The 16,942-nt window shown below is 49.1% G+C and overlaps 9 protein-coding genes across 9 annotated transcripts; 3 read left to right on the top strand and 6 right to left on the bottom strand.

Annotated features, from left to right (window-relative positions):
- Window positions 1–119: 119 nt before the first annotated feature.
- Window positions 120–452, bottom strand: TERG_12088 (uncharacterized protein; the record flags this gene model as incomplete). Its single annotated transcript, XM_047751100.1, has 1 exon — window positions 120–452. One exon carries the CDS (start codon window positions 450–452, stop codon window positions 120–122), a length of 333 nt encoding a protein of 110 aa, XP_047606152.1.
- A 726-nt stretch (window positions 453–1,178) lies between these two features.
- TERG_03986 (uncharacterized protein) lies at window positions 1,179–2,647 on the top strand (the record flags this gene model as incomplete). Its single annotated transcript, XM_003234887.1, has 6 exons — window positions 1,179–1,365; window positions 1,431–1,487; window positions 1,545–1,615; window positions 1,672–2,051; window positions 2,113–2,208; window positions 2,272–2,647. The coding sequence occupies 6 exons, from the start codon at window positions 1,179–1,181 to the stop codon at window positions 2,645–2,647; spliced, it is 1,167 nt and encodes a 388-aa protein (XP_003234935.1).
- Window positions 2,648–3,154: 507 nt separating this feature from the next.
- On the top strand, window positions 3,155–3,535 carry TERG_03985 (uncharacterized protein; the record flags this gene model as incomplete). Its single annotated transcript, XM_003234886.1, has 1 exon — window positions 3,155–3,535. One exon carries the CDS (start codon window positions 3,155–3,157, stop codon window positions 3,533–3,535), a length of 381 nt encoding a protein of 126 aa, XP_003234934.1.
- A 704-nt stretch (window positions 3,536–4,239) lies between these two features.
- On the top strand, window positions 4,240–5,994 carry TERG_03984 (uncharacterized protein; the record flags this gene model as incomplete). Its single annotated transcript, XM_003234885.2, has 1 exon — window positions 4,240–5,994. One exon carries the CDS (start codon window positions 4,240–4,242, stop codon window positions 5,968–5,970), a length of 1,731 nt encoding a protein of 576 aa, XP_003234933.1. The 3' UTR covers window positions 5,971–5,994.
- Window positions 5,995–6,095: 101 nt separating this feature from the next.
- On the bottom strand, window positions 6,096–7,333 carry TERG_03983 (uncharacterized protein). Its single transcript, XM_047748190.1, has one exon. It carries the CDS (start codon window positions 6,720–6,722, stop codon window positions 6,249–6,251), a length of 474 nt encoding a protein of 157 aa, XP_047604167.1. The 5' UTR covers window positions 6,723–7,333; the 3' UTR covers window positions 6,096–6,248.
- Window positions 7,334–7,797: 464 nt separating this feature from the next.
- TERG_03981 (uncharacterized protein) lies at window positions 7,798–10,674 on the bottom strand. The gene is made up of 7 exons (XM_003234882.2): window positions 9,999–10,674; window positions 9,699–9,927; window positions 9,492–9,635; window positions 9,300–9,417; window positions 9,169–9,192; window positions 9,083–9,109; window positions 7,798–9,022 (listed from the first exon to the last, which is right to left on the bottom strand). Exons 1-7 carry the CDS (start codon window positions 10,230–10,232, stop codon window positions 8,497–8,499), a joined length of 1,302 nt encoding a protein of 433 aa, XP_003234930.1. The 5' UTR covers window positions 10,233–10,674; the 3' UTR covers window positions 7,798–8,496.
- Window positions 10,675–10,765: 91 nt separating this feature from the next.
- Window positions 10,766–12,213, bottom strand: TERG_12087 (uncharacterized protein). The gene has a single exon (XM_047751099.1). It carries the CDS (start codon window positions 11,291–11,293, stop codon window positions 10,844–10,846), a length of 450 nt encoding a protein of 149 aa, XP_047606151.1. The 5' UTR covers window positions 11,294–12,213; the 3' UTR covers window positions 10,766–10,843.
- An 879-nt stretch (window positions 12,214–13,092) lies between these two features.
- TERG_08803 (uncharacterized protein) lies at window positions 13,093–13,695 on the bottom strand (the record flags this gene model as incomplete). Its single annotated transcript, XM_003234881.2, has 2 exons — window positions 13,093–13,241; window positions 13,329–13,695. The coding sequence occupies 2 exons, from the start codon at window positions 13,693–13,695 to the stop codon at window positions 13,093–13,095; spliced, it is 516 nt and encodes a 171-aa protein (XP_003234929.2).
- Window positions 13,696–14,059: 364 nt separating this feature from the next.
- On the bottom strand, window positions 14,060–15,468 carry TERG_03978 (uncharacterized protein; the record flags this gene model as incomplete). Its single annotated transcript, XM_003234880.1, has 5 exons — window positions 14,060–14,277; window positions 14,408–14,495; window positions 14,564–14,958; window positions 15,019–15,114; window positions 15,186–15,468. 5 exons carry the CDS (start codon window positions 15,466–15,468, stop codon window positions 14,060–14,062), a joined length of 1,080 nt encoding a protein of 359 aa, XP_003234928.1.
- Between the last annotated feature and the right edge of the window lie 1,474 nt (window positions 15,469–16,942).

Below are 16,942 nucleotides of genomic sequence, written 5' to 3'. Positions count from 1 at the left end.
CGCCTCTTTTATCAAACCAGTTGAAGTTGTTCATTGTGTATTTTGGCTGGAGCATCTGCTTTGCCGCTGCCTGGAGTGACAGAATGTTGTCCGAGGCAGCGTCAATTTCCTTGATGTGCTCAGCTGAAGACACAAACACATAACGAGCGTCGGGAGCAAGGACCTCGTATGGAGAACCTTTGGCCTAGGCCACACATCAGCTCAGTTCCTATGTTGTTGCGCTTTATTGGGTGAACGCTTACTTTGTCATATCCGGCCTGAATGATATTAGGACCATCCAGAAGAAAACGCCAGGCTTTGACACGCCTCGATGCGATCGAAATTGGAAAGGAGATCGATGTTAGGATGCAAGATTTGAGCTCCTCTCGAGCGAGCAAGAAGGCAGATAGGGCTAAGATGATGCCGCCAAGTGGAATAGCCACTAAGGCGTCCATACTATGGAGTAAAACCATCGTGTTGATGCGGTTATCGTGAGGCTCAAAAAGCTATATGCTCTCTCTATATAATAGACTATACTGGCTTGGATTTCAGCGTCCTTTACCAGCTAGACTTGCGTCGTTATATGTTCTAGCAGCTTAGCGCTCTACAACTGTACGGCCTGCTCAGAGTACAGCCTCAACTTCGCCCTACATGGCACCAATGACTGTCGAGGGTCTCTACTTGACGAACATAGGCTGCTATTTCACAGCCTTGCGTAATTCTGGGATTGATTAAGGGGCATGTACTCCCTGCGTATATCACAGCGAGTTGGTATTCTGATTCCAGAGTGTACGGCGCAGTTCAATACTAATATCGATAGCCTACTGAGAGGTCTATTGTCTCAGGTAAGCTATGCTTTTCAATCCTACAGCTCATCCCTGCCTTTGTATGACCTGCATGACTGGTGCCAATCTGCAAAAGGCTGACCATCTTTTCCAATCCAGGATTTGCCAAGTTATGCCGCATTATCCGTCTGCAGGGTAACCCTTTCACCCTTGACTGTTGGTGGTTGTTGCAAGGCTGGACTGTCCACCGTTTGTATAGTTAAATGGTATTCCCCATTTTCCTCGAGAAGAACATTCATGGCTTAGTTATGAGTGTAACCGCCAAATATTCGAGGCTGTCTGTTTCCTCCAGACTCTTGAATCAGTTGGTCTCCTTTGCTTTAACTAGATATCCTCTTCAACCAACATCCAGCGATGGATCCTTCAAAGACTCCTCTTGCACCCAATCCAAGCGGCGGGCCATCTAACTTTGTGGACCCTCCCACACTTGACTCGGCCATCATCTCACTTGGCGTCGTTCTCATATCCATTAGCATGCTATGCCTCACGATACGCCTCATAACCAACTATAAACATACAGGCAAATTAGGCCTGGATGATTGTGTGTGAGCTCTTATGTCGATATAAGACCCTATCATATAACTAACTGTTGCTGTGATTTTTAAGATCTGTGCGTTTTTGGCGAAGCAACCGCCATTGGATACTGGGCTGTAATTGAATCTGGTAACTTTGCTATATCCTCTTCACCACGCTGGATGCAATAAACTAACAGAGACCTAGTTGCTCAGGATGGAGTTGTAAGGCATTCATGGGATGTCCCTGCCTCTGTAGTAACCACATCGTTTATCAAGGTGAGCTCCTATAACTATCATATGTAGAAGCAACCTCATCTAACTGTGTCAATTAGAGACAATTTGCGCAACAAATGATTGTTGCTCCCGCCTTGTGGGCGACAAAATCTGCGGTTCTAGTTCTTTACATCCGTATATTTAACTCCGTACGGTGGATATCCCGGATCTCCTATGGACTGATTATCCTTATGTTCCTCGTTTATGGTATCAATATAATTCTGGCGACAGTTTACTGTCTCCCTAGAAATGGGGCTCCCTGGGATGCCACTGCCTTTGCGAGGTGTGCAAAACCAGTTACCCTTGCTATATTTATTGGATCTTTCACAGTTCTCACAGACTTTATAATCTTTCTCCTGCCTTTCCCTATCATCCTCAAGCTACAGATGGCGCAAGGGAAAAAAGTTGGACTGGCGATAGTGTTTTTGGTTGGCTTTACGTATGTTATAGCCTTCGACCTACCTTTTCTCAAGATTATTTACTAACTTGGCTGTCGGTAGAACCGTCATCATGAGTATAATTTCCCTTGGTTTCCGGGTTCAATTGTTTCTTGGTGACGATCCGGTATGGAACGGACTCCGTATTTCACTTACAACGTGAGTTAGCTTAAAAGAACCCCCAGTTTACCCTGTCTATAATAGATACTGACTGGATACCAGATTCGCAGAGCTATTTGGGACTGTTATCGTGAGCTGTGCGCCGTCTATATATTCATACTGGCTGAATTTTGTACGGCCCAGCACAGTATATTCGACCATTCGGTCAAAGCTGCTTCTAAGCAAGACAAAGTCCAACACAGACAACCAGATTGCGGATGAAGAGAGGTTTGAGTTGTCGTCAAAGCTGAGAAACGGCCATGACAGCTGGCCAAGTGACTCCGTAGATGGCCTTGGAGGCAAGACAGGACCCTTCACCAGGATTTACTCGTCTTCCTCTTCTTCTATTCCGATGAAAAACGCCATCACCAAAGCAACCCATATATTCCAGAGTCAAGCCGGACCAGATACATCCACGCCAAAAACACATGCACGCTAAGGACATGGACTAAATTTCAAGGGCATTTAATGGAGGAGGCGTCAAAATGAACAGGCCAGACAGCTAGTTATGGATTAAAATTGCATTTCTAGTCAAGCCAATACACTGTACAACTATATTCTTGCTATCATGATGGCGACCAAGAGCTCTTCGTCCTGCCGGCAAAGCTGTAGCTAGCGTATCAACCAACCCCTTGCTTCCACAAACCATGAATAGGCCAGGGGGCTAGGGGAAGTTTGGTGTCCCGTTGGAACTACTATATGCAGGGTGACTCCAGCGCCAAGGCATGAGATCTGAGCTGGTGTTGGTGATTTTTCTTTGTTTCACGCTGCAAGTGACGCTGCTCCAGTCCAGATGGTTATATATAGTTGATATCCGCAGCAGCTTCATCATCCATCCTCCCAGCTTCATCCTTCTCCTGCACAAACCCAACCACAGCCAGCCATCCAGCCAGCCAGCCAACAATAACCACCTTGTCCTCTGGATTTACCAGGATAGTCACCCACGATGTTCGAACACTTTACCGCATGGCACATCCCGCCGCTCTTTGTGGCCACAGCCACCACCTTCGGCGGCCTGATGCCTTTCTGGAACGCTGCCTACGCCATCGAGGAATTCGGCCTGCCAAAGCGCATTGCAGTCTCCAAGGAAGCGCAGGCCATCATGATCACCGCGTCAGGCCGAACCACCGCCCTCGGTCTCGCGCTGTTCACCTTCTACTCTCAAAACAAGCTCCGCGAAGTCGACACGATCATGTTCATTCTAGGCTATCTCGGGCTCGTTGACGGCTACGTGTGCTGGCGCGAGGGTGTGCCGGGCAAGGCTGTCTTTCGAACCGTCTCCGGCCTATTGATCGCCGCCTGGGGCTGGTTCAGCATGACGAGCTGAAAGTGAGATGAGATGACAAGCGTTGGAATTGCGATTAGGGCGGCCTGCCAATACTCGTCTAGAAGCAAATGTTATGCATGCATGCAATGGGGGCGATGGGAAGGATCACGGATGGATCACGAATGGGGGATGGATGGATGGTTGATTGGCGGCGGCTCAGGGGGTTGTCACTACCAACCGAGACATAACTAATATGCCTGCCAACCCGTGCTATTATCACTATTGTTATTATTCCTTTGTTCTTGTTACCGCTGTCCTTGCCCTTGCCGCTGCTGTTAATATATCTCGGTGCATTTGTCGCTCTCAGCTGGTCGTTTTCTCCCCCGTAGCCAGTCACTTGTCCCAGTCATACCCTCAGCCTTGCATGAAGATCCCAACTCCCCCGGCCTTATAGGCACAGCAAGCATAGGTTTGCCAACATTTATGCAGTGTACATGTGCGAGGGCCGGGTTAATTAACTAGATAGGCTAGCACTTATGCTGCGGGTGAGCAAGCATGCGTTCAAGTCAAATAACTATCCCGTCATGGCCTGAGCCTTGCGGCTACGGACTTAATATACCCAGTCAATATCTATGACCAGCTCACGACCGTGCCGTGTTGGGCTACAGTTGCTGCCCTCATAAAAACGCAGCTGCCCCTGTCCCGCCATATTTCGCCCTCTTGCTTTGTGACTACATCCCATAGCGCCCTTGCATCGCCTCGAGATGGGCATAGTTCCGATAGAGGAGACATCTCCTCCTCCAACCAATATAGCTCCTGTGTCCACATCACCTGCGGCTATTTTACCAGAGAACGATGGCAAAGTCCAAGTTGAAAATCCTCAGGCGTTCACGAGATCCTGGCGCATCTGGTGCATATTCTCTGCCCTTTGCTTGCTGTCCTTCATGTCTGCCGTCGATGCAACCATCATAACCACATCTCTCCCTACAATAGCCCGAGAAATCGGCGGAGCAGAGAAATACGTCTGGGTCGCAAACTCGTTTCTCTTTGCAACCACTGTCCCCCAGCCCCTTTTCGGCCAGATAGCTAACATCTTCGGCCGTCGCAATCCGCTTCTGGTTGCCATCGCTCTCTTTGCCCTGGGAAGCGGCATCTCAGGCGGCTCAAGGAATGTAGGCATGTTAATTGCCGGGCGTACGATTCAAGGCCTTGGATCAGGAGGACTGTACGTTCTGTCTGATATTGTCATTTGTGATATCATCCCTCCGCGGCACCGGGGCCCGTACCTGAGTGCTGTGCTATCAACCGCCGCAATTGGCACAACCATTGGCCCCATCATCGGAGGTAAACTTGCCCAGGTCAATTGGCGGTGGATTTTCTATATAAACCTGCCTATAGGTGGCCTCGGTCTCATCGTCATCCTCCTGTTCCTGAATGTCCGATATAAGACAAGCTCAACATGGGCCCATGCATTGGCTCGCGTCGACTTCCTGGGCAACGCCATCTTCATCCCGTCGATGGTTGCGGTTTTCTTTGGTCTTATTACCGGCGGGAGTGTCTACCCGTGGGGATCGTGGCGGACCATCCTCCCCTTGGTTCTCGGGGTGCTTGGATGGGTTATATTCCACTTTCACCAGGCCTCGACCATTTGCAAGGAGCCCAGTATGCCACCAAGGCTGTTTCAACATCGTACATCGGCAGCCAGCTTGGTCATCATCTTCTTGGGTGCGATTATTCTGCAGGCCATCTCCTACTTCCTCCCCGTCTATTTTCAGTCGGTCAAGGGAACATCGCCTTTGATATCGGGAGTAAATTTCCTGCCCTTTGCCCTCGCCATTATCCCCTTTGGCGGACTAACCGGTGTGTTCATGTCGAAAACCGGAATGTACATACCCTTACACTGGCTGGGGTTCACGTTGAGTGCTGTTGGTGCTGGCATGCTGTCAACGTTGAACGAATCATCCAGCACTGGCGCTTGGGTAGGGTATCAGATCCTTGCGTCTGGAGGCACAGGAATCATCTTCACTGCTACTTTGCCGTCCACCTTGGCTCCGCTCCCAGAGTCTGACGTAGCGGTTGCAACGGGGACCTACTCATTCGTCCGCTCGTTTGGTCTGGTTTGGGGTGCAACAATGGCATCCGTCGTGTTCAATGGCCAGGTAAACTCGCATATAAATCTGGTCTCCGATACAGCAATCCAGGCGCTCTTGAAGGACGGTGCTGCCTATTCATATGCGAGTGGCGGACACATTAAGCTGCTGCCAGCTGATTCACGCAGCCAGGTCATCGATGTATACGTCAAGGCGCTTGCAGTCGTGTGGCAAGTGATTGCTGCCATTGCTGGCCTGGGGTTTCTCTGTGGGTTTATAGAGAAACATGTTGATCTTCGTAAAGAGCATGAGACGGAGTTTGGCCTTACTGATAAAACTCAATCTAGCTCCGAAAGCGAGGTAGAGAAAGGGGTATTCCATCGTGAAGGCGAAAGAAAAGAATAATGTAATATTTAACTAGTAACTAGAGAAAGATTTAGAGGCTTTCTTTTCCTTTCCTATTCCTAGCAAGCCACTTATCTACAAGTTCGAGTTTTAAAGGTGGCTCAATCTGAGTCGACTCCTGTAAAGCTTGGTCAAAATAGGGGCGCTTTGATAACTACTAGTGACTGGTTGAGCTGGTCTAATAACTATGTGAAAAAAAGAAGAAACAAATAGTAGATAAAGGGTTAAGGGACAGTAGAAAGGAACAACATGAGGAAAAGAGAAAAAAAAAAAAATGTCTAGTTTTGTCTGGTTTCGTTTGCTTTTTCTTTTTCTTCGGTCGAAGCGTCTTTCTCGTCTATGTCTATGATACGTCTACAAAGTCGTTCGAGGAAGTCATATTCAATGGCAGTGAGTGTGATGGATCCTGATACATCGACTTGTCCAGGTCTGATGATGATCTGATCTCCGGGCTGCTTGTCGTTGCCTTCGTCAGGGGGCGATTCGTCGGATAGGTCAGGGTGGACAGTTTCCTCTGAAGTCGAAGACTCGAGGTCTGCCGCCTTTGGTGGGATCAGGCTGACAGGAGTCCACCAGTGTGTGGGAAAGCGCCGTTCGATATTGTTGAATATCAGAGCTGTAACAAGAATGAGAATGCAGCCAAGAAGGACGACAGGCAGGAGGAACCAGCCAAGGTGCCTTGTCCTAGGGTCGACGGCCGAGAGCAAAGCTGTGGCGCCTGCTGGAGGATGGACGGTTTTTGTGAGAGCCATCACCAGCGTGGCAACAGCACAGCACAGCGGACCAGCTATCCAGTAGAGCTCCTCATGACGGGGATGGAGGCCAAATAGCTTCGTGATCCCGACCCCGACAACGGCCGCCAAAAAGTGTCCAAGAATGGCGTTCCTGAGCTGTGCGAGGGGTGATTCTATGGCACAATATGCAAGCACGGCTGCAGCTCCCTAACCAGCAGAAAAGGTGTCTTTGGTCAGTTGATCAGGGGGTTCGTAGTCAAAGGGGGCATCGAGAGAGTACATACGAAACTGCCAACTACGAGGGGAGCATCATGTTGTTTGAAAGAAGGGATATGTTGAGATATTCCGGTGATGGTCAACAGGCCACAGAAGACGCCAATGAACGTCCAAAATATAACCACCAGCGTCCCGAGCTTGGGCACTGCTTCACGTCTATGGCCGAGGAAATGGGCCACAGGATATGGATATCGGTGCCATCGGGGATGCGGGATGAACCGGTTGAGGAAGATATCGATATCGATCTCTAGCCTCCTGAGGTCGTTGAGGTTCATTGGCGAGAACACTTTTCTATACAAGCAAACAACGGCCGCCCATGAAAAGAGGAATTATGTCCAGCAAGGAAAAAGACGAGGAAAAAGAGACTGTCTCTATAAACCCATGGAAAGAAAGAAAACTGAAATCGGGGTCTCTCTCTATATATTGACTTGACTTGACCCCGGAGCCGGTTGTGATGAGACGCTGATTTGACAGCCTCTTTTGCCTCCCAGCGTCAAGCGCGCGCTGGAAAGAAGGATCCGAGAGAGAGAGAGGTAGAGAGGGACCGGCTGAATATAAACAGGCACCAGAGAAAAGACGGGGTATATCATCGTCGAGAGCAAGCCAGCGCCGGCTTTTTTTATCCCGACTTGCACCAACTCTGCAAGTCTCTTTTCTGCGATGTTTCTCGCCTTCTGGCCGTGGGACTATTTCTCCGCGGAAGGCCGGGAAGATGGCCGGTCCGTCTTGCCGGTACAAGCCTCGTAAGCCAGTTCGAAGCCATCAGGCCCATCGGGGGGACTTTTGGTACTTGATATCTCGTATAAGAATTGGTGGCTGGCGAAGTATCTGAAGCGCAGGAAAAGCTTGGTTGGCGAAGCTTTGCAGGGTATCGCCCGTAAAATTACAATACCGCGGCAAAACCTCACCTCCCTGTTGATCGACTTTAATGCTGCTGCTCCTTCGACTTCACGACCGCAAAGACAAGCAAGAAGATAAGACAGCAGAGCACCAGACATGGGGAACGCCATCCTGGATTCCTACTCGCTATGTGCGTTTGTGTTCGACAGGCCAGACCGATGACGATGACGGTGGTATCCCTGTCTCGACGACGCCAGAGCTGACCCCCTTATCCCATCGACGACGGCACATCCTTCGCTGCAACAACAAGTCGTCCTATTAACACTTAAAGGCTTTAGGGGCTGAGATTTTGGGTGCCTATATATTGGTTATATACTCGAATAAGCAGACGTTTCTCGGCATGGACTCCGTTGTGACGGCCTGTAGAGTGCCCTGTGAAACGGACTTTGCACGACCCTAGCCTTCCTAACCCAACAACACCCATGGACATCAAACTTATATAGGCCCCTGAGACTGACGGAGACAGCTGCTTTACTGCATATGGTGCTGATGTGATTTAAGCTTGATAATCCCTGACCACACGATTCACCCGAAGAGCGGGAAACCTGCATTACGATTAGTTCTACTAACTATGTATACAAGAAAACGCTTCAGCCAAAAATATTTTAAAACCAGGCTAGACTCTCTGTACGCTCGCCTTTTCCGACGGGGTATCCATACGAACATATACGTCTGTCGTACACATTATCCCGGGAAGTGCGCCTCGTTGTGTCTCGCTGCCGTTTCGAAGTGCGCCGTTGCTCTGAGAATCCTTGAAGAAAGGAGGCAGATGATAAGACCCTGGAGATGATACCCTAGAAGCGCTAACTTCAACTTTATACTCGCACGCTGTTGCCGATGATAATGCCGGCCCACTGCTGCCCACCCTTGTACTGCAGTGTGGCCCCCTGTTCTTGCCGTCGTAGCTGTCGATTGGACTGAGCCGGTCGTCGTCAAACGTTAGTCTGTTGGGTGCATATTTGGATATCGAGATCATTCGTATCCTAGAACCGTCGCCGGGACTGGTTGAGGAGGTGTCGTCATATTCAAGGTTGTGGCCGTCATTGTCGTACCGACTGATGAATATAGCGTCGCTGTAGCTCTCGAATAAGGGGCGAAGGGTGTGTATTGAACATGCTATCGTGGCGATATGGAGCTCGAGTCTAATACGAGGATCAGTATTTGGTACTGCGTGGATAATTATCTGGGTTAAGATAGCATACGTGCTTAGGAGGAAGAAGATATCACCCCTGGATAACTATTAGCCTCTCACTTATCATAATGTCATGGTGGATGGGCCGAAACATACCGATACCCACTGTCTAGATAGACACTCAATATGGAATGAGTCATCTTGACAATGGCTACACAGCACCCCCTGGAACAAGATCGTTAGTATTGGTTCTTCCCTGTTGTCAACAGAAGCAGACGCAAACATACAGATATCCCAATCCCACGATGCCTGCGAGGACAACGCCTGCACGCCGTACTAGGCTCCTGGGTGGGAAATAGTAAAGCGGTAGGTTGGTGAGAATCAAGTCTGTCAATACATCCTGTCCTGTTGGTCCCGTCAAAAATCAACTTCATCAGCTCTGTGAAGGTGGCTAGTCGGAAATCTAGGGCTCAACGAACCACACATGACCACACTGATAACGGACATCGCCTTGCTCCCAATGCAAGTTTCGTCAGACATGGAGTATGTCCAGTATACCTTGATGGGCCGACATCGAAAGATAAACGGGCCAAGCCGCGATATGGTCGTCACTATGACAAGTCCTTTGGGGTTTCTTTTTTAAGCATTGACTGAATGTTAGTATATAGAGGGCAGGGAGGCCTTACCCATCAAACCCCTAACCAGCAGCAAACAACCCTTTGGCTGCGGTACTCGAAGAAACTGGAAACATATTGCGACTTTCACCATCGACTTGGCTACTATCAGGAATATCCAATGGATGTATGATATCAAGGCTAGTCGCTCGATGTCAGGAATCGACATGTCATCCGTATATTTACCAAGGCCATGCCGTGACTCGTCTACCAAAAATGCTATACACACAAAGGAGAATATCTACCAAGAGCACACATATCAGCCATCAATAAAATAAAATAAAATAAAACAGTTGCAAAAGTTCAACCTACTGTCGCCACAACCAGCAGACCATCATCCGGCCTACAATGTCTTAGTAGGTTGAACCGAGTATAGCACCGGAGCATGACAATCAGAAACGAGAGTCCGGAGAAGATGCCGGCTGTGCTTAGGATCATGGCTGATTTGCTGCCATGGCTAAAGGTTCGCTCAAACGCAAAGTCTCGCTGGCTTCGAGCAACATGAAGGCTAGACGGCAGGCCTTGTGTAGAGACCAGCAATCCCATACTGCCCAGCCATGCACATGAACCGGAGGGTAGTTAGAGGTATGTATGGATGCAAGGTAAGATTATTGTCGTCTCATGGTCGAGTGAGAGGACCGGCGGAAGGCAAGGAGATCAAATAACACAGAGAAGAGAGAAGGCGATGGAGCGGAAAAGGAGAATATGTAAAAGTGCTATGCTGCAGCAGTTATATATATGCAGGTTATGTATATATATCGAGGCCGAAGGCAGTCCTGGTCCTAGTGATAGCGATAATGACGGTGCATGAGAAACGTGCCCTGGTGCGTGTTTGACAGCATGAAAATAAAGGGCGAACGAAGAACTAAATTATTGACGCTGGGGGTGCAGAAGCATACATGCACATATTTGTAGGTACGGGGGAGGGAATCATAAAGGGACCATTTAACCGGGAAGCCAAAAGGCCATGAATGACCTAACTACCCCCTCCCGCGTTCCTCTTCCTGCTCGAACGCTCCTCGCTGGGTCTTTTTCTCTTTCCTTTCTTTTCTTTAGAGTAGCACTTTGCTTCTTCCTCGTCGACTTTTCATGGAGAAGGACAATATTTTCTTTTTTTCTCTTGCCCTCTGCTCGTCTTTTTCTTCTTAGCTTCCTCGCTAGGGGTACCCGTGATACTGTAACCTCCATCTATTCCGAGTACATGGAGTTGGATAGGTAGCTAGATAAGGACGGAAAGGCTGCCGGGAAGTCAGAAGAGCCAGACTAAAAGCATCAGGAGGCGAAGAGGATGTGATAGACTTCTTCTTTGTTTGACCTGATCCTCGATCTGCGCCTAGACGCTTAGTTACTTTCTCCCACAGAAGTAACTGACTTGAGGAGAAGGGCATAGCGACATCACAGCCCGTAGGGCAAGGCAAGAGTTTGTTGCATCTTTGATGCCATGGCCTGTGTGTATCCGCAAGCTCAAAGAAGAGACACACACGGAGGAGGCAGAGGAAGAAGCAAAGAGACAGAAAGCCACCGCCAACGGAAGCGTAGGACAAGGGCAGCACAGGTGGCCGCCCACTGCGAGAATGGCCAAGGCAGGGCCATGCTTTGCAAGCCATCGATCCAGAGGGCGAGAGACTGGAAGCGCGTGAGAAGGGCCAGAATAGTCAGTTTAAAAAAGCAAACAGCGGAAGCCTGGCCTGAGAGTAAGGTATGATTTTCCCGTGGTGTTCCCGTACGCCATGCACCGTAAAACGACAGCAGGGAAAAGAAAACCGATAACCAGATGGTTTGAAATGTCGCTACATATGTGGTTCCAGCTACTTCTCAGCTCATGGAGTACACGCGCAGCTAACGATGCAGCTGGAGTTTCAATCTGCACGAAGCAGAGAGGAGGCGGCAGCAGGATTTTTCGAGATAGGATTCCCCCCCTTTTCTCCTCATGGCTGAAAGGGCGTGTCATGGTACTGGAATTGGGACCCAAAGGGACAACATTGTCTGCCCTTTGAGTGGTAGAGACGCTCCTCTGGTTGGCTTATCGAAAAGTAGATGTATAGAACAACATTGGTTGTATCATGGTGAGTTACTTAAATGCTGGGAATCCACAGATCACATTGATATTTGCTTTTTATCGCTCTTCGCCTGTTAAACTCCATGCAGGGTTGGTTGGCTGTGGTATTTGATATCCAATTTGAATACCGAATAGTCTCGAGGGTTTAATAAGTCGTTGTCGGTCGATAAGAGCCTAGAGCTTTCCCGACCCATGGCTCGGTGGTATATCAACTCTACCCAGGTAAGTAACTCTTTAGCTACCGCTCTAGTTAGTGTTGAAGGTACCGAGTCCCCCCGAGGCCAACCGCCGCTTTTATGACTGATGAATAGCTTCTGAGTTAAAACCGAACAAAGAAGCAGATAATGGGGGTGAGGCTTTTCTAACGAGCTAGGATGGGGAGGAGTAACCAGTTACTGGCTGTTCCCTGGAGCCGCTCTGGGGCACGCACCCCTTGGCCCCATGGGGGAATAACTAATGGAGTCAGACAATTTTAGAACCCCCGGCGAGTGAAACATCGTAGCCAGTTGCCTCACGGATGCCCTGGGCAATGGTGTGCAGCGGTGTGATATATATCACCGCTACATCAGTCGTCAGTCTGGATCTGGTTCCTCCCCAGACGACTCCGAGAGCCTCGTCGTTGGACTCCCCAACGAGCTGGCCGCAGGGGTCGTTGACGACGAAATGCCCCTCTCTTCCACTGACAGCTGCCCACTCGTTGGTTCTAGTTTCTTGCCCGGCATTCCTATAACAGACACAGCTCTTCACCGTGTTAAGACAGCCCTTCTCTCTTCTTCCAGCAAGATAGTAGGTCTGGCCCAACGGTCGATTGTTACTGTTGTCGTGTTTCGACGCACGTTGCTCATACTAACGTTTTTTCCGCATTTCCCTGGCTGGCAGAGAGCCACTGCCCAATCTAGCCTGCAGTTGTCTTCCTCTGATACTGCTAAACCAGATCTAGCCAGAACATTGCCAATGTGCTCCTCTTCCTCGCTCTCATACTCGAGATCATCGGAAGGCTTCCCAAATTTGTTTATTGCAAATTCTTGAGTAGTTGGACACCGGATCTGATATTCTTCCGTATATGTTCAGTAATAAGCCCTGTAAGATTATTTTTATCAGCCGTGTTCTCATCTGTCTCTAAAACTCATTCTATGATGTTTGGTGATGGGTGAATGAATTACTTAGCTCTTTGCCGGTACGGGTGAACCTCCCCCTACGTAGGCTGACAGCATGATGGCATGCCAAACAGCACTCCTTGACATCCGAGGCAATTCCTGACCAGGCTTGGAGAGGAGCAGATAACAGCTGAAGTTTCCCAGGGACTTGTCAATCCCACCCGTAGCAACATAGGTGGTGGAGGATAGATTACCCCCCATAGGGGCTCCACAGCTTTTCATCCCCATCGTCAATGGCATATTGGAAGCGCAGATCATGTTCGTTGATGGACCATCCATAAGCAGTCTCCGTTGCGCCGCACCAAACAGTTCCCTCCAGCAACTCAATGAAGAGTCCTCCTGTCACCGTAGAAAATAAAGTGATGCATCGTTAGCTTTGCCTGGTCTGCGTTGAACTATGGGTTGAAGAAATATGTCACTAGTTACCTGAGCATTCGTAGAATTCATGAAGTATCTTCTTATAGTCAGAATCAATGTACGGGAACTCCTGCACCGTAATAAGGACCGTGGTCTCGCATATCTCTGCGTATTCGCCCCTAGTCTTATAGTTGTGCACCTGGCGCCGCTCAAAGCATTCGACGGCCACCCACTGAGTCCCTACACGGTCCAGAATTTCTATAATACGGCCTGAGACAGCATCCCACTGCGAAAAAAATCGAATGGTCGGGGGTGACGGGGTGAGTGGTGACAGTACCATGTATTTGGAGCCTCCGCGATGGGGGACGAATGCCGGATATGTCCCGACGAGGATATATGGGTTGTAAGGATAAGTATACCACCCAACGCGGTTCATCTTGGAAGGCTTGATATTGCTCCGTAGCAGTGAAATGACGATCTCGTTTAACTCCCTATGTTGTTAGGTGTTACGCAGGTCCGGTAGTCGTTGTTTTCTGCCTTCTTTCACGAATAGCTGGAGCAAAGAAAAGATCCAACAAATTGTTAGTTATGTATTCCCTTCCATGTCTACAGCGCTTCCTTTACTCCCGTCCCTCTGTTACTCCTTGACCTTGTATGAGACAGTAATGACTTTAGATAGATTTTCCTGTTGTCCCCAGTAAATATTATAAACTAGCTCGGTTTATACAAATCTACAAAAAAGCTTTGCTCCCTGGTGATTGAAAAAGTAACTATATACATTCATCAGTAACAGCATGACTCTAGGACCTTAAGACAGACAAGGTTGCTCGCTTCTTGGAGCTCTCCTGTGCAAGCTCAACCAGACGAATGACAGTACCCGAATCTGCAGGGTCTACAGGAACCGGTCCTTGACCAGACAGAGCCTTTGCAAATGAATGATAGAACTCCTTGTAAGTTGGTGGCTCTGGCCGAACTGTCTGCGAAGAGAACTTTCCTCCAGCAAACGTTGTAAGGACACCTGGAGTAGATGTTAGCTAGCTAATCGAGTAACTAACCAGTTATCGTGGATCCCTGGTTGCACTGCATGCGACACATGTGTTGATGTGCATGTGCACCGGAAAGTCACGTAGGACAGAAGGAAAACGTACCGTGCCTATCACTGGGCTCGCAGCCATACTGAGCGTCATCAAGTTTTACACCGGCTTGTAATTGGTCCTCCTGAGGGTCGAGGTGGTACTAAATGATGGGCAATGGTCAATCTCTTTGATATGTGATGAAAAGTAGAAGATGATATAGCGATGTACCTTCTTAAAGCTCCCCTTTTCGCCTCTAATCCAGAACCGAAGCTGGTTCTCCTCGGGACTGATAACCCCACTCTTCGCTGTCACCAACAGCCTGTCATAATGTAATAGAACAGTGAATGAATCCTCGTAATTTTCCGTATTAATCTCTCGCTGGGCAGTTATGAACCCGGTGATCTCGTTTGGAAGGCCAAACAAGTGGACTGCCTGATCGATGAGATGCGTTCCAAGGTCATAGATAGAGCCACCGCCAGGGATATCCTTGTTCTTCCATGCTTTCTTGATATTGAGTTCTGGACGATGGCGGTCGAAGTGAGTCTCAAACTCGACTACGCGACCAAGGGAGCCGTCTTTGATTAGTTTTGACGCTGTGACAAAGTCTGCATCCCATCTTCGGTCTGCCATTGTACGTATTGTCAGAAAATCCCCCACTATTCATAAACTAGCAGTCTACTCACTCTGGTACACTGTGAGTAGCTTATTTTGTGTCTTTGCTAGCTCCATCAACTCGTCCGCTTCTTTTGTAGTCGGAGTAAACGGCTTCTCAACGAGGACTATAAATCTCACACACCAGTTAGCTGGACGCCCGCTTGACATGTCCCGATGGATGGAGAATAAACAGTACCATGCTTCTTTGCCTCTAGAGCAAGCTTTGCCAAACTGAAATGGCTGTCTGGAGTAGTTGTGATTACCACGACATCGACGGCGCTATCACTGACCAACTCCTCCGCACTTCGATATACCTTGCTCTCTGGGTGATCCTTTTGGGCGTCATCCGAAGCTGAAGGCGTTCTTTGCACAATTGCATATAGATTGAACTCTGGGAGGGCGCTGACGAAGGGAATATGGAAGACTTTGGCACTCATGCCGTAGCCGATAACCCCCACGTTGAATGCTTTGGAAGCCATGGTGGGGGATTAGATAGCTACCGGGGGAGTCAAGTATGTATATCTCTAAGATGGGAGAGTATATCGAAGATAGAGAGAATTTCTGCTAGCCAGCTCTCTCTTTCACCAGTAATAGCTATGCGGTAGCTTATTGCTGTGAAATAGGACGTTCTCAGTCGATGTTGGAGGGCCAAGTTGGATGTAACTTAACTGGTTGGTTAGCTAGCTAGCTAGCTTGTATATATGTGAGGTGGCAAGCTAGGTATGGGAACTCCAACCCCCACGCAATTTCGCTGCTTAGCGAACCATCTCTTGAAACTGTCCTTTTCTATCTTCTTCCTTACCTCTCCTTTAACGAGCTTCTAAAGGTCAGGCCCCTCGATATGAACTGGAATACAGTGATTCACGTGATGGGCTTATATAAGGTCCGATTATATCGTAGTCGTCGGTGCAGGCCTACGGCTTGTTATCGGGATGGAAGGTAAGCCACCGGAGGCCATACTGACAAGAGGCCTGGCGCGTGTCTAACGTCAGACGGATTTGTTCGTGAATAGGCTGATCGGAGATTTGATATTGAACTCGTTAGTCCCGTGGGTCCCTAGTTAGGCCAGTTGGCGACTCGAGTTGGGCACGCCGTTGGGCACTCTCGATCCTCTATCCGATACCCTGTTCTATACTCCCGTCGATATTCGATAGAGCGCTTAATGATGGGTCAGCCCTGCTGAAAGGCCTGTCAGCTCAATCTTTTACTCGGGCAAGGCTCGATAGAGTGCGATGATATCACGTTGTCCATATCTTGGTGAGGTCGCGAGAAGCGAGGGAGGTCAACAAATGCCCGCCGTTTGAAAATTTTGATTGGCTGCGTCTTCAGCAACTTGGGGTGCTCTTATTGTTGCGCCAAGAATTTACCTGCACTCCCATTGGCTTGAACAAGCAAAATATTGGCCAATCATGTAACTCACTGCAGACGAATTGGCGCTAAACCGCGCCTCGTCGCGGCTGCCCAGTCACTCAGAGCTGCGATAGCCGCCGACAGCAGCCGCCCCGGACAACCCTGGGGACGTCATCAACGGCCAAGGATCCAAGATGTCTCGACGGGCTGCAGTCGGTCACAGCTTCGTGGAGGTTCTTCGTCCGGCCCTGGGCGCTGGATGGAGCATGTTCTGTGGGGTTCGGGTGCTGGCGAATATTTGAGTGAACTTGAGATCCGCTAACTAGCTAACATTATGCATATGCACAGATGCATTATTGAACCTTAACGCAACGAGTTGTCAAATCTTGACAGCCAGCAGAGCCAGACGGCGAAGATGATTGGTCTGCGAGCACGCTGCAGAATATCGAGGGCATAGATGCGTGGACTCGTTTCGATGAGCTTATCGAGGAAAATCTCGGATGGAAAATTTTTGCTCGTCCAGACTAAGTAACTAGTGGTCCTGGTTTAGCATACGGAGTATCGATGACAGCAGCGTTCTGTGTCGCTAGTTACCTTGCGAAA

This window comes from Trichophyton rubrum, assembly GCF_000151425.1.
Source record: "Trichophyton rubrum CBS 118892 genomic scaffold supercont2.4, whole genome shotgun sequence".
NCBI classification, from domain to species: domain Eukaryota; kingdom Fungi; phylum Ascomycota; class Eurotiomycetes; order Onygenales; family Arthrodermataceae; genus Trichophyton; species Trichophyton rubrum.
This window is presented reverse-complemented; position numbering and strand designations above follow the sequence as displayed.